We start from the raw sequence: 15,413 nt of genomic DNA, 5'->3' as shown, positions 1-15,413 counted from the left end.
CGGTCCCAAACGGCGCAGAGCAGCCTGCGGCCGCCCGACACTGTACCGTTGGCGACTCGGGTCGATCCATCATGGCTGCGGCCGCTTACCCTGCTTTTCAGTGCCTGCGCCTTGTGGTCCTCCTCCCTTTGGCTGCCCTGTTTATATAGAGCCATTGCCGCTCTCTAATATAGACTCTGCCAGGATGGGAAGGTGCTTTTCAGGCCTACGTCACCGCCTCTCCATTTAAACACCAGATCCGGCTTTAAATAGTGAGAGCTGCTGAGCGCGGGGCTGGGAGGTGCGTGCTCCCGAGGCGAGAGGCGCCGGCGTGCGGAGCTCAGTATATTTCCAGGCTCCCTTCACGGCGAAATTTCGCTCTGGAGCCGGGAGGCTGTTGTCACGGACCCGAGTGTGTTTTGCAGTGGCAGCTAGAGTGTACTGCCTTTGTTTGTAGTGGGAAGTAGGCCAGAATCGCAGCCTCGTTTTGTTCCTTTTCCCTTCCCTTTTATTTATAGAGTTTAATTTTAAATCGTTTTAGATCAGATAGGATGATTTTTTTTTTTAGCTTGGAAGAGACAGTCAATATTCTCGGCTTTAAAAAAAAATGCGTTGTACATTAAATGTTTCCCGAAGAGGATTTGAGTTTGGTAGTGTTTTCTTAGTTCCCAAGGTATGAAGCTTTTCAAATAGTGACTGGGCGGTCTGTGCTCACAATCTATTGATGTATTTGTAGAGTAAGTGAAGACATACAGCCTAAACTGAGTTTTAAGAGTTAAAGATTAAGTGATGGTTTTAATTTTACCAGCAGCTAACATGGTATCCAGTATAAAAATCCACCCAGCTTACCTAATATTGTGCCAAAAAATTAGTACCTTTTGAAAGGAACCTTCCAATTAATCACTTGGTAATGCTACATGCAGTTTCTAATTTGCCAGTTTCAAAGTTTAGGATACTGTGTTTTAAAAGTACAGATCTAAATTACCTTGTATGCGATAAAGATAAAAGTTGGCTCAAGTGGAGTTTAGAATTTAAGCATTTTCCTTTTTCCTTCAACAGTAGTGCTTCAGAAAGGTTAAGTTGTAGGCTAGTTGCTGAATGATTACATAGTAGACAAAGAACGAAATTTTGTGCCTTAGTGTTGGAATCTGTAAGGAAAAGGTTTTAGGGTGACTGATTTTTAGAAACATTAAAGTATCTGGTTTGCTGGAAATTTATCCTACCATTTTAAAATTACTTGGTCAATGTAGAGTTTAGTGGTCTAGCTTGAAGGTACAGAAGACCAGAGCAGGGGAAAAAGCCAAAGTCATTTTTGTATGATCAAATACTGATGAGACTGTTGGGTATGACCAGAAGATGACTAGTGAACAAAAAGTACACCAAAGTCTAAGAACTAGAAAGACTGTGAGATGGAACAGGTGTTAAATCAAGCATGGATAGTAGGAACCAGGTGGAACCATAATCTATTATTAACCATGATGTTAGACATTTTGGTCACAATCAAGGAAATTAGAACTGGAATTTGTGTGGACTGTCTGTCCATAAAGAACTTTGGTTTATGAACTACATTGCCCAGCCTTACACTTTTATAAACTATGTTGTCAGATTTAGTTTAATGAGGGTTAAATATGTGTTTTGTTTTGAAGACAGGGACTCTGTATATAGATCAGGCTGGCCTGGGACTCTGATATCCTCCTGTCTCTGCCTCCAGAGTGATAAGCCTGGCTTAGGATTTCAGTATCTTTTAAGTCACAATTTAAAATACATTTTAGATAGTTGGCCAAATGGCTTGTATTTAAGGATTAGATATTTTATTAAGGATTCTCAAAGCCTGTTAAAATTTTGAAATCAGTCTTTTATTGAATCTTATTTTTCCTTTAAAGCCTAAATTGTATAGATCTGTGATTGAAGATGTTATTAATGATGTACGAGACATTTTTCTGGATGATGGAGTGGATGAACAGGTCCTGATGGAACTAAAAACTGTGAGTTTGTCTCTTTTTAAAAGGATATTTTAGTAATAAGTAACTTTTCTAGAAGATGAATGTTTGACTTTAAGGAGAGACAGTATGGTATAGTGAAGGGTATTGGTTTAAACGAGCTGTGCCAGTCTGTACTTCCTCTAACTGGGTAGTAGGTAACTTAGGTTTCAGCTTCCTTCCCCGTAAGATAGGAATTGGTAGTACAGACTCATTGGGCAGTTGTTCTCAGGACTAAGTATAGAGAATACCTATCAAAATGCCTAACTGTAGCTTTACTTGTTTACATGCGATATTTTATGGTCCAGTTGCTTGACATGTTAATAACAGTATTTATTTTTTTTGTATTCTTACTATATTTGTATTCTACTTTTTTTGTTTGTTTGTTTTTTGAGACAGGGTTTCTCTGTATAGCCCTGGCTGTCGTGGAACTCACTCTGTAGACCAGGCTGGCCTCTGACTCAGAAATCTGCCTGTCTCTGCCTCCCAAGTGCTGGGATTAAAGGCATGCGCCACCACTGTCCGGCTTATATTTGTATTCTAAAATTTGTTTATGTTGGAGGGATTGAACAAATGGTTGATAAGAGAATGTAGGTACTAGAGTAAAATCCTTTACATATACTAAATGTTCCTTTATTATGTATTAAACACTAAGAGCTAGTATTTCCTCTTTAATTTATGCAGAAATACTTCGATTTTTTAAAATGGCATTTGTGTGGGCACTGGAGAGATGGCTCAGTGCTTAAGAGCTCTGGCTGTTCTTCCAGAGACACCATGATCGAGTCACAGCACTCACAGGTGCTCCCAGTGCTCTGTAAGTACCCAGGAGATGCCCTCTTTGACCTCCACAGGCATCAGTCAGACATTCATGTAGGCGGAGCATCTGGACACATACAGTGTTTGTGTTTCCTGGTGGTAGAATGACGTGAGAGTGAGGAGGAGTTTTGTACTCACTGGACTAAGTGCACAATTTGAAATTTTCATAGTTTATTATTCTTTCGTTTAAAAGTTGCATCTTGTATGGTTGGGGAAATGACTCATGGAGTAAGAGTGCTTGTTCTGAAATTAAGAGGACCTGAGTTCACATAACAGGCAGGTATGACCACATGTGCCTGTCACCCCAGTGTTTGGGGGATGGAGACTGTGGATCCCAGCAGCTTATTGATCAGCCTGAAACTCCAGGTTTTAGTGAGAGACCTGTCTCCAAACAAGGGTGGAGAGTGATAGAGGAAGACATTTAACATCCTTCTGAAGGTTCCACATGTACACATACAAAACTTGTCCACTGAGAAAAGTCATTAGCAGTTCAGCAACTTAAATGCACAGTGCTTACCACACCTTTCTTTTAGACTCTGTCATGTGCAGCAGGGTTCCTTTAGGTATATATACCGTGTGATGACTAAAGATGTGTGTACTCTGCTGCATAGTGAAATGTGCTAACAGTCAAAAGATCTGCATACTTTTTTTTAATGATTGTTGGAAGACCCACTATTTTAACACAACAGCATGCAAAGTTGAGATTATATATTGCTGAACTTTTAATATTTTAAAGTATCATTTGCTTTCTCAAGTGGGTAACCGTATGAGAAATTTTTCTCTCTATCTTTGAACCAAAACCAGAGAAATGCAGAGGCAAATGGAAATCCAGCTTCTCTTGAGTCTCTCAGCTTTTTTTTTCCCCAGTTAATTCTGGGAAAATTGGCATCATTTACGCAAACCTAGACTTTTTATTTTAAAATCTTAACACTAAAAGTATCTCAGTTTCGAAGTCCTCAGTAAATTTTGGAAGAGAAAGATGGAGCATAAGCTGATTTTCTAAAGTTGTCCTTTGACTTGTGCTTTGGCATATGCACAATTGTCCATCATACTTCAAAAAAAATTAAAAATTCTCCATCATACTTCAGTAAAATAAAATATAAATGGGCCTGAGGTCAGAAGACACTATAACTGATGGTTTAGAAATTGGGAGCAGCTTCTTTAGAGCTGTGCTCAAATCATTGCAGCTAATAAGCGATTAGGGACCATTAGCTGTGATCTTCTCCATCCAGTTGTAGAAGCTAGAATTTAGCACTCATTTTAAATAAAGTCTGAGCTTTAGTGTGGTGATAAAATATGTCTTAATGTGTTCAAGCACCTTTGGACAACTTCTAGAATATTCAATGAGAGTTTGCCAATGTAAGAAAGGAAAAAAAAAAGTAAGTTTCAGTGAAATGAGTAACACCTACCTAGAGAGAAATACAGATGTTATTAATGCTGAAGGATACAAGTGTCAGAGTGCCCCTTATGAAATGGGTAGGAAGGTGTGGGACAGCAGGAGAGTATCTTGTGTTACATGGAGAGTAAGGAAAGAAGCTTAGCGCCTACAGGGAGAGAAAGGGAACGCTTACAGATAAAAGTTGTAGAATGCCTCCTTTGAAACAGGGTTTGGAGCAACATGGAACCATGAAAAGTGTGTAATTATAGGAAGAGTAAACAGACAGACTTGGTCCTTGATGTGCTGGGCATGCTTCACAGTTTGCTACGCTCAGTGGTTGTCTTTATGTGACATTATGTGAAAGATACAATTTCTAGAGTTATAGAAATGAGCCCTAAAAACTTTTATTGATTATGGTATGGGTCAGTCTGGGGTCTTTATTATTTTCTCTTGCTTTCTAGGTTGACAGTTTGGAGAATTCTGTCTTCTGACTGGTCCCTGTAGCTGTTAAACATTCTAGAAATTAGGTTGTCTTGGAAAAATCAAGTGTCCTTATTTGCATGTTTCTTACATTTGAAAGTAACTTGTTTAATATTTAATCTTCAGTTTCTACCATAATACTTGGCCTGTGTGACTGGAACTCAGTTCGATATTTAGCTGAACTCCCAGATCTTATCAATGCTGTTTTTGTTATTGTTAAGTGGGGCATACTCTTATACCTCGAGTTATAATAAGAGTTAAGGCTGTTAGACCAGAATAAACTTCATTCTTTGCACTAAATTTCTTCAGGACCTCATTAGAATTTTCAGAATGTGCCCTAGTTTGAACAGACACTAGCCTTGTCCGGGGCTTTCTACAGAGGCGGAAGTGCTCTGTGTCTGTCATCTGCTGCACAGCCGCATGTGGCTGTTAAGCATTTGGGAGGTGATTAGAAGAACTGAGGAATACATTTTTGTTAATTTTACTTAATCTAAATTTAAATAACTACATGTGGCTAGTGATTATTACTACATTGAGCTATTCAGATTTTTTTTTTTGCTAACAAGGTTAGCATTTATTGTGTGTTTTGTGATTTATAATGGGCTTTGTGAGTTAGCTTTGACCCTTCTCCTTTTTAACTATTTCACAGGTTATCATGATTGCTAAGGCTATCAGATACAGTGATAAATTAAATGATGAATTGAGATGCATGGTGAGAATGCATATAATTTAAAGATTAACTAGATACTATAGGCAAGGTCATTTAAAAAACAAGACAAATCCAGTCCAATTATTTAGATCAGTTCCTGACGTTAAGAGCTCATTTAACACGTATGTAAACTATGGGAGCTGAGGGAAGAAATAGATATAGTCTGTATTTAAATGGAGTATGTGTTGTCATGGGACTGGATGGGAATGACACTTTAGAAATCCTCTTCAAAGTAAATAATGAGCAGCTAAGGAAGGGAAGATAGGAGAATTGTCCCATTGTGAGGCTCTGTATTGAGGCTGTCTCAGAAAACCAAAACCAACCAAACAAACAAACAAACTGAAAACAAAAACTCAAAGTGAACGATAAACCAATCTGTCATACCTACTTATATCTAAAGAGCAAGCACAACTCAATGTATAACCCATGCGATTCCAAACCCCTATTCCCCCCCCCCCCCCCCACACACACACACACACACTGCTCTCCATCAGACCAGGGCCTTGCAAAAGCCAGGCCAGGACTGTGCCAGTGAGCCACATCCTTAACCCTCGGCGTCTGTGCTGATAAACAGATTCCTCAGTTAGAGATGAGTCTGAAAAAGATTGAGGTTATATGCCTCTAGTTTAGTCCCTCAGCTTTGGTGCATTTGTCATATCGGACTGATTGGTTAATAGCTGCATATAAAATGTTAGCAAATAACTGACTTCTGCACTTGCACCCTTTAGTTGTGTTCAGAAATGTTTTAAAACCTAATCTCCCTCTAAGGAAGTGGTAGCAAAATGACCACAAGTTGAGAACCACTTTTCTAAATATACCCTAATTATACATAGATACTTGATATACTGATAGAAATACCTAAGCTATAAATTGAATAATTACCTGCTTTCTGTCCTTTGACAAGAGCGTTTAGCTAGTAAGATAGTGGCAGTGTGAGAGCCTAGGTGTGCTGAGATAAAAGACCTAACTTCACGTTTCTATTGTCTCGTAGTTAGTGCCCTTGTCAAAGGATGGTCAGAATTTACTTTTGACTCAGACTGTGAAGTGCCTGTTCTCTAGCAGTGTGTTGGGCTAGAAATTTTAAACGATTCTCTTGTTTCTACAAAGTACCCAGCTTGTGGATAAAGTGTACATGTAATTTTATTTCAGAGTTTCCAAAAGCTGTAAGGGAACCCGGCTTCCCCAAAGAGCAAATGAGAGAGAAAGTCGATGAAGGAACCGGTTAAATGAGAAGGGGGGAGCTCTAGGACGAGGCAAGGGCAGTGCCAGGTCCCGTGATCAGGACCACTGCCGTAGACTTCTGCCTTGGGAGTGTCCTGCTGTTGCCTTCTAGTGTTTGTCGATCTTGGATAACTTGCCTAACTTCTTGTTCTTCAGGTTCTGTTTTTCTAAAGAAGGAGGTGATAATGTCTACATATGTACCTCTATAGAATTAAATAAAATTTAGTTATTAGACTGTCTCAGCTACACATATAGTTGTACACCTCAGTCTTTTTGGAAACAGAAGCTGAATTTTCGTCATGTCAATTTTAGATTCCTAGGCAAAAACTGCTGAAGTGTGGGTATGCCAGAATTAATAGTTTACTTGTGGGAAAGGGAATAAATAAAATGAAAAGAGCTCTACCAATTTTCTAAGCAAAGAAATACTTAACAGTTTAGTATTACTATTGCCAAAACAGTGTAACATTATTTTAACATCGATGCTTAGAACCTAGAACTTTTTGATAAAGTTAAAATTGTGGAGAAGTGAAATTGAAGAGCTGGAGAGATGGTTGAACAGTTAAGAGCACTTGTTGCTCTCACAGAGGACCTGTATTCAGTTCTCAGTATCCACATGGAGGCTCACAACCATCCGTAACTCCATTTCCAGGGACTCTAATGCCTTCTGACTTCTGTGGGTATTAGACATACACACATGCCAGCAAAGCAGTTGTATGCATGAACCTTTTTTAAAACATGAAAGGAAAATGTGGACATTGAGTGAATAAATCAAACTTTTACTTGATGGTATAAGCTTGGTGCTTATATGGTGTTATTTTTATATTTGTCAAGTTACATTTATGATTGAAAATTTATGATTGCTAAGTTCTGATTCTTGATTGACTAGCCCAACCCCTGGAGAGCTTTTGGCAGTATGTGGGACCATGTTCATGTGTCAAGACTAGCCAACACCTTTGTCATTTAGTAGGCAAGGACTAGGAATGTTGCATCTCCTGTGGGACCATCCCATAGGATACAGATGCACTCTGCCTAAAATGCCAGTAAAATCCTATACAGAAGACAGAATTCTAATAAACATTAATTTATTTTTATAATCTTTCTTTAAATTTAATACTTAATGGCTGGTAAATTCCTAGTTATCTGTTGCATGAAGAAATTCATTCAGAAGTAGTACTATCTCTGATAGCACAGGGAGAAACTCCCCTCTTCCCCAAAGAAAAGAAAACGGAAAAACCCAACAACAAACCAGGGTCTCACTTTGGAGCTCTGCCTGGCCTTGAAAGCAGATCCACTGCCTATCCCTCTGTCTCCCAAGTGCTTCAGATTAAAGACATGCATCAGCATGGCCAGCCTAAGGGACTGCCTTTCTTTGGGGCTATGGAACTTTGATATGTTTCATTTTAGAAACTTCACATTGAGAACTATGGAGTAGTCTCAGGTTATTTAACAGAAAGTAGCTTAGTTCTATAAGAAATACAGTACCAGTTACAGTAGCAGGTAGTCTGGCTAAGCCTCTGCTCCAGAGTCTGACTAAATGGGGTAGTAGATTGGGTCTGAGCACTGTTTTTAAAAATAGTGTACTATTCCCCTTATCTATAATCTTTAAAAAATTTTTTTAATGTGTGTGGATGTTTTGCTTGCATGTATGTCTGCACCATGTTTGTGCTTGGTGCTTGAGGAGGCCAGTGCATGGCATTGGATTTCTTAGAACTGGGGTTACAGATTATTGAGAGCTGTCATGTCAGTACTGGTAGTTGAACCTGGGATCTCTGATAGAGCAGCAGGTACTTTTAGCTACTGAGCCTTCTCTCCAGATCCCTGATTTTCCTTTTTGTTTTGGTTACCCTTGGTCAGCTTTGTTAGAAAAATATTAAGTGAAATAATCCAGAAATAAGCAATTTGTGAGTTGTAGGTTGTGTGCATTCAGAATGATGAAATCTCCCCAACCAGTTGTATAATATCCAGTTTGTGAGTCATTTCTCTGTCCAGCTTATCTGTTCTGCATATGCAACTCACCCATTAATCATTTAATGCCCATTCAATTTCCAGAATATCTGTGTAGTGTCATAGTGTGTATATTCAGATAACAGAGTGTCTGTGTATGTCACCTAAATCTTAACACGTAAATATTGTATTTCATATCCCCATAAGAAACTGCACATTCAGTCAGATACTTTGAGAAAGAGACCACAGTCACATAGCGTTTAAACCACAGAATGTCCTTATAGTTCTCTTTTACTGCACTGTGTATAATTTGCAAATTAAACTTTTATCATGGATATGTATGTATGTGTGTAGGGGAAAATCATATTTGAGTCAAGTATAGTTTTAGACTTCTAGTTGGGATGTGGGCTATTTCACATATATAAGGGTGACTATATTATAGGTTATATACATATATATCATATAGTCTATAGATTATACAGATTAATAGAATTGATATCTATAATTAATATAGTCTACAGATTATTACAGTTAAGTAGAAGATGTGTTTGTAAACTTTAGAAAGTTAATCCATTAACAGTTCAGAAAACAACACTGAAACTATTTCCTATGTTACATATCTGTTTCAAGTTTAATATTATTCATAAAAAAAAAATTCAACATTGACTTTTTTCTTCCTCTGAGATGGGGCCTTCTTTGTGTAACAGAGCCCTGGCTGTCCTGGACTTACTGTATAGACTAGGCTGGCTTCAAACTCACAGATCTGCCTGCCTCTGTCTGCTGAGTCCTGTGATTAAAGGCGTGCACAACCACACCTGGCTCAACATTGACTTTTTATGACCCACTAATAGGTTGAAGTCCTATTTGAAAAGCATTGATTTAGACTTTAATTCAACTATATTTACTTTTGCAAACATCACAAAATAACCTGGGCAATTCATTCTAATGGCTTGTGGCTCACATCTTACTTAATGTGCTGATAGACTAAGTCTGGGATCCCACCTCAGAATTAGCTCTTCTCCTCTTATGTAGCCACCGGCTCCTCCTCTCCTTTCTTTTCTTGTGGCTCTGGATTTTTGATTCTCATTCCATGCTAACTGGGCAAGCACTTTTACTACTGAAATATACTGTAAACTTTCTCAGTTAGGAATTTTGATTGCTAGGATGTAGGGGAGTAGAACATGGTCTTAACCACACATTACATTTTGCCAATATTTCTGTTTATCCTAGAAGCATCTTTAGAATGATGGGCTTACAACCAATTGATGGTAATAACAATAAAACATTGAATTTAGAAAATTGAAGAGAGGCTAGAGAGATGGCTCAGTCATCTGAGCACAGAACATAGAATTCTGTTCCTAGAACCTACGGCCAGCTCACAGCTGCCTGTAAGTAATTCCACTTCAGGGCATTCTATACCCTCTTCTGGTTAGTGAGGGGCAGCCACAAGCATGTGATATGTATTCTCTCTCTCACACACACACACACAAATAATAAGATAAATCTTTTTTTTTTTTTTAAACATGATGGGTTGGGAATTGGACACTGTTAGAAAATGTACTTTAAGAACTAGTTTGGATTTTCATCACCTCCTCAGTTAGAAAACTATGCTGTAAAACTCTTTCCCCCTCTAGAGGCAGGATCTCTGGAACTTAATGTAGACCAGGCTGGCCTTGAACGCACAGAAATCCACATGCTTCTGCTTCCCAAGTGCTGTGATTAAAGGTGTATGCCACTATGCCTAATTTAAAAAATAGTTTCTTGTTTTGTTTTTTTTTGTTTTTGTTTTTTCTCGAGACAGGGTTTCTCTGAATAGCCCTGGCTGTCCTGGAACTCACTCTGTAGACCAGGCTGGCCTCGAACTCAGAAATCCACCTGCCTCTAGAGGCCTCCCAAGTGCTGGGATTAAAGGCGTGTGCCACCACTGCCCAGCTTAAAAAAAAAAGTTTCTTAAACAATGACAGTTCTTTTACTTCATATTTTGATTGATTTTTTTAAAGAAAAATTAATTTCATCTGTGTGTTTACACATGTAGATGTGTATATACCACTGTGTGCATGTGGAGGCGAGGTGATAATTTGTAGGAGTTGGTTCCCTTCCCTCCTGTTTCTCTCTCTCCTCTTCTCTGTCCCTCTCCTTTCCTCTCCTCTTTTCAGAGATCAGCCAGATAAAATTTGGACTCTTACTTAGGAAGTACTACTTTGTTGCTCTAGGAAGTTGTTTTTAGTGTGGGGTTTGTAAAAGCCTCTATTATTAGCTGAAAGTTTAAAAATAATGTAACTGAATTTTCCTTTAATTTTAGATGAAGAAAATATGTAAGAATGTTACATGATTGAGTCACATTAGTAGACAAACCAGGATTAACTGGTTTTCCAGCTTCTGATGTAATGCTGTTACATAATTAAAGCCACTACTGGATTAGTAATAACAGCTAGCATTCAGTGATCACTGACTTTATTAAACTTTGATAACCATGAATAGAGATTAGTATTTTTTTAAGTATGGATTTCAGGCATTTAAGTATTGGGCTTGCTAGAGAAGTAGTTGTACTGTGAACCTGACTTCATTCTTCAGAACACCACTGGAAAGACACTGGAATTGTTTTAGCAGGTAGTCCTAAATCTAGGTCAGTAGAGAGGGAAAGGTGATGGTTGTTTTTTTTATTTTGTTTTGTTTTTTTTTTTTTTTTCCCCGAGACAGGGTTTCTCTGAATAGCCCTGGCTGTCCTGGAATTCACTCTGTAGACCAGGCTGGCCTCGAACTCAGAAATCTACCTGCCTTTGCCTCCCAAGTGCTGGGATTAAAGGCGTGCGCCACCACTGCCCAGCTAGGTGATGAGTTTTTGCTTTGAATCTATGTATAGCAAGAGGAGCCTCTGAAAGGACTCCAAAGAAACCTCTTGAGTTAACAGTATCTCAAGAGCAGGTCCTAGACTTAGAAACAGAATGCTTACACAGATGCCTGAGTGTTAAACTGACCAAATTGTTTTCTTTGTGTTTTAGAGGCATGATTTTACTTTCTTGGATAATTTCTTATAAGAGTGAAACTCTAAACATAGAACATAGGAGAAAGCAAATATGTTATGGGAAGAATGAAATAGTTGGAAATATTTTCATTTCCTCTCTTGGGTTGCTCTCCCTCCCCTCTTCTATTATAGAACTTACCCTCTGGTGAAAGAAAGAATACAGATTGGGTATCCCTAATCGGAAAGGTATCACCAACCCAGGAATATTGTCTTTTTGCATTATGTTTTTTAGACTTTGAAGTACTTGCATATAGTAAGGAGTGAAGTTCTCTTAATGCTTCTCATACACCTTTTACACATTGCTAGGAATTAATTTTACACATGATTTTAATGGTTTTGTGCATAAAATAAAATTTCATCAGGTAGAATTTTCCTGTGGTGACATCCTGCAGGAATCAAAAAGGTACAGATTTTTTAGAACATGGTAGATTTTGAGTTTTTAGATATGTTCACCCTATAGAAGTGACTAAGGAAAAAGTGACTGTCACTCCTTCATAGGAAAGAGGACATTTTGAGAGGTGTAGAGGACTGGGATGACCATGTCAGACCATTTTCTTTAACTCACAAGGTTAGACGAGTAGAAAGGAGGTTGGCCTGTCTGAATTTAGAGTGCCTTTATTTCTCATTCTCAGTGAGGACAGATGGATGAATATTTCTCCTGTTGACTCCTATTGAAGAGATAGAAAATTTGTATTGAGCAAAGTTCCATAAAAGCAATTTAATAATGATTTTGAAATAAAAAGATAAGCTGTGATTATTCAGGGATTGACTCTGGGAACTCTGTTAAGTAATACCTGCTAACTGAGGAATTACTCTAGAACGTTTCTTGGAATGTAAAAAAAAAATTTCTTCACTACAATAAACATGAGATCTGATTAAGGTTTAATTTTCCTTACATCAAACTTGGGTAAGAATTAAAGGCTAATTTATGTGTATGTGTGATAGTATTATTTCTGAAAATGGAAGAAATTTACAGTCACCTAATAACTTAATGTCCATGTGTCCAGAGTTTTTTTTTTAAGTCACTGAGAAGTCTTTACTGTCCTTTGTCTTAGTTGTGGGAGAATAAACTCATGCAGTCTAGGGCAGTAGATGGATTTCATTCAGAAGAACAGCAGCTTTTGTTGCAAGTTCAGCAGCAGCATCAACCCCAGCAGCAGCAGCATCACCACCACCACCACCACCAGCAAGCGCAACCTCAGCAAACGGTACCTCAGCAAGCACAGACCCAACAGGTTCTTATTCCTGCATCACAGCAAGGTGAGAAGGCCATAGAGTTCCCTATTGTGGCTTACAAACTACACTTGTCTTTTGAAAGTATTCCTTTGAGTTTGATGAATCCATCATCTTTTTTAAACAGATGCTGAGATCGGGAGACCTATACTGATTGTTCTTTTTCTTCTTTTCTATTGGCTGGTAGAGTGCTTGCCTAGCGTACATGAAGTCCTGGGTTCAATCACCACCACCGCATAAACTGGGCATTGTGAAGCATGTCTATAATCCTAGCATTTTGGAAGAGGCTTCTTCAGTTAGTTATATAGTGAGTGAGTTGGAAGCCAGCCTGGGCTACTCGAGACATTGTCTCAAAAACAGCAAAAGAAAATAACAAAGGGAGAAGTTATGAAGAGCATTCCTGGGAGGGGAGTCTGTTCTTTTTCCTTCTACCACGTGGGCTCTAAGGATGGCACTCAGGTCTTTAGGCTTGGTGGCAAGTGCCTTTGCCCACTGAGCCATCTCACCAGCTCTTTATACCTACTTTTCATATGTGAATGAGCTGGCTAAGGACCAGGTAGAGAGACGTAGAGTCCCAAGAGCATAAAGGCAGGAGGAGTTCCTGTATCCCTGTGGGGAGATGGGTAGTAGAGACAGATTCCCAGAAGGTTATGGGCCAGCTAAGCTGTGATATATGCCAGAAACACTGCAGAGAAACCTTGAGTCTCATAGGTTGACAGCAATACCCATACTCTACACTTTGTATATATTGTGTAAGAAAAAAGAAAATGGGATCCCTACCTATACAGACTTACTTAGGAAGGGACTCTTTATTTAATATAAGGTCGTTTTCTTTATAAAACATGATTTTACAAAGACATTTTATTTTGTTCATGCATCTTCAATACTGGAATAAGTAGTCTGAAAATTTAGTTCAACTTACTTTTAATGCTTGATTTAAAGAAAAAAAACGATTTACAGACTTTGTCATAGTTTACAATATTCAAATCATGTTATAGGTCCTGTTGTGTTGACCTTTATCGGGGTGTTGCAGGATAGCTATTAGCTCAGTTTTCACAGTTGAAGGAAATCTGGGCTCTGGAAAGATTAAGAACCTTTCCATACCTTTAAATCTAGCACTCAGGTGGCAGAGGCAGGTAGATCTCTGATTTCAAGGCCAGCCTGGTCTACAGTGTAAGTTCCAGGACAGCCAGGGGTACATGGAGAAAACTTGTCTCAAAAAAACCCAAAACAAGATCTCGATCCATCATTCGTAGTTTTTTTATATGACAAAAATCTATTGAGTTACAAAATTTTCTGAATATTGTAGTTAGATGAATTTGACTGGGAAGGAAACTTCAGGTGAATGAAAGCTTAGTTTAAGGTGGTGACTGTTCGGTGACTCGTTTGCTCCTTTGTCTAAGAGTGTGTATGAGATGCACAGTGAATAGTTACATGTAGCAGACAGCCTTTATGATTTGGTTTACTATAGATTTTGAGTCTCTTTTTTTTAAGGGCTCGTTTACTTAACTTAGCATGTGTGGAGGAGTGGTAGTCCATGGTATCCATGTGGCCGAGGACAGCTTGCAGGAGCCTGTTCTTTCCTTCTACCATGTGGGCTCTAAGGATGGCACTCAGGTCTTTAGGCTTGGTTGCAAGTGCCTTTGCCCACTGAGCCATCTCACCAGCTCTTCATACCTGTTTTTCATCTTTGATGACTGTTCCTCCTATTGTCTATAGGCATGGCACTAGGATTTTAGGTCATCATAAATTAAAATTGATTTTTTTCACTCAGAGAATATCAAGATATTGGGATTATCTGTGTATTCTCTGAAATTTGCGGGGTCAAACAATTACTTCTGTTTTTTAACTAACATTGCCATTGTTTCGTACTTGTGTGTATGATGTTTGTGTGCACGCATGCAGATTGAGGTGCTCATGCACCATGCTGTATGCATGGAAGTCGGAAGACAACTTCAGATGTTGATCCTTGCTTTTCACTTTGAAGCGGGATCTGTGTTGTCTTTCTTCTGTATACGCTATGCTAGCTGTCCTCAAGCTCAGAGTTCTCCTGTCTCTTGACTCTCCTCCCTGGTAGCTCTCTATCTCCTACAGGAGCAGTGGTGTTAGAGTGCTCATGCTATGTCACTAGCTTTTTTATGTGTGTTCTGGAGATTGAACTCATGTCCTTCTGCTTGTATAGGAAGCATTTTCACCCATTGATTGATATTTTTCAAATAGTTAATTAAAATGCCATGATTGTGGGTAGCAGTCAAGTTCCCAGAACAGGATGTTCTAGGGTTTTGTTTGTGTGTTTGTTTGTTAGTTGTTTTTAGACACTGTCTTACTATATAGACTAGGCTAACCTTGAACTCAGAGATCTATCTGCTTCTGTTTCCTGAGTGCTGGAGTTAAAGGGATACACTGCAATGCCTGGCTAAGGTATTGTCATTTTATTAATGTTTTTCAATATAAAATAAATAAATATTTAGCTGTTGATTTCCATAGAAAAAATCTTAAAGAAGTATAAAATAGCAAATAGTTTGAGAGTATTTTAAAGTAGAAAATGCAACAAAAGCATGAAAAAGGTAAAGAAAGTTTTGCCGTTTTATGACATTCCTGCAGCTCTGAAGGACCCTTGTTTGTAAATAGACCCTTTTTTCTGTTTTT

The 15,413-nt window shown here is 38.6% G+C and overlaps 1 protein-coding gene and 1 non-coding gene across 3 annotated transcripts in view; both read left to right on the top strand.

Annotated features, from left to right (window-relative positions):
* Window positions 1-231: 231 nt before the first annotated feature.
* Gtf2a1 (general transcription factor IIA subunit 1) overlaps window positions 232-15,413 on the top strand; it is a 28,688-nt gene continuing 13,506 nt past the window's right edge. The window contains exons 1-3 of one of the 2 annotated variants that reach the window (XM_028777299.1): window positions 232-251; window positions 1,863-1,964; window positions 12,587-12,791. In XM_028777299.1, the coding sequence (XP_028633132.1) occupies window positions 1,950-1,964; window positions 12,587-12,791 (220 nt within the window). In that variant the 5' untranslated portion in view covers window positions 232-251; window positions 1,863-1,949. Of the gene's footprint in view, window positions 252-1,862; window positions 1,965-2,681; window positions 2,773-12,586; window positions 12,792-15,413 lie in introns of those variants that run through there. The other variant, XM_028777300.1, reaches the window with a different exon arrangement.
* On the top strand, window positions 14,456-14,598 carry LOC114629341. Its single transcript, XR_003712637.1, has one exon. It is a non-coding gene; the product is annotated as a small nucleolar RNA SNORA79 (small nucleolar RNA).

The sequence above is a fragment of the Grammomys surdaster genome, unplaced genomic scaffold, assembly GCF_004785775.1.
Source record: "Grammomys surdaster isolate TR1022 unplaced genomic scaffold, NIH_TR_1.0 279, whole genome shotgun sequence".
NCBI lineage: Eukaryota > Metazoa > Chordata > Mammalia > Rodentia > Muridae > Grammomys > Grammomys surdaster.
The sequence above is the reverse complement of the archived record's forward strand: the minus strand, read 5'-3'. Positions and strand labels throughout refer to the sequence as shown.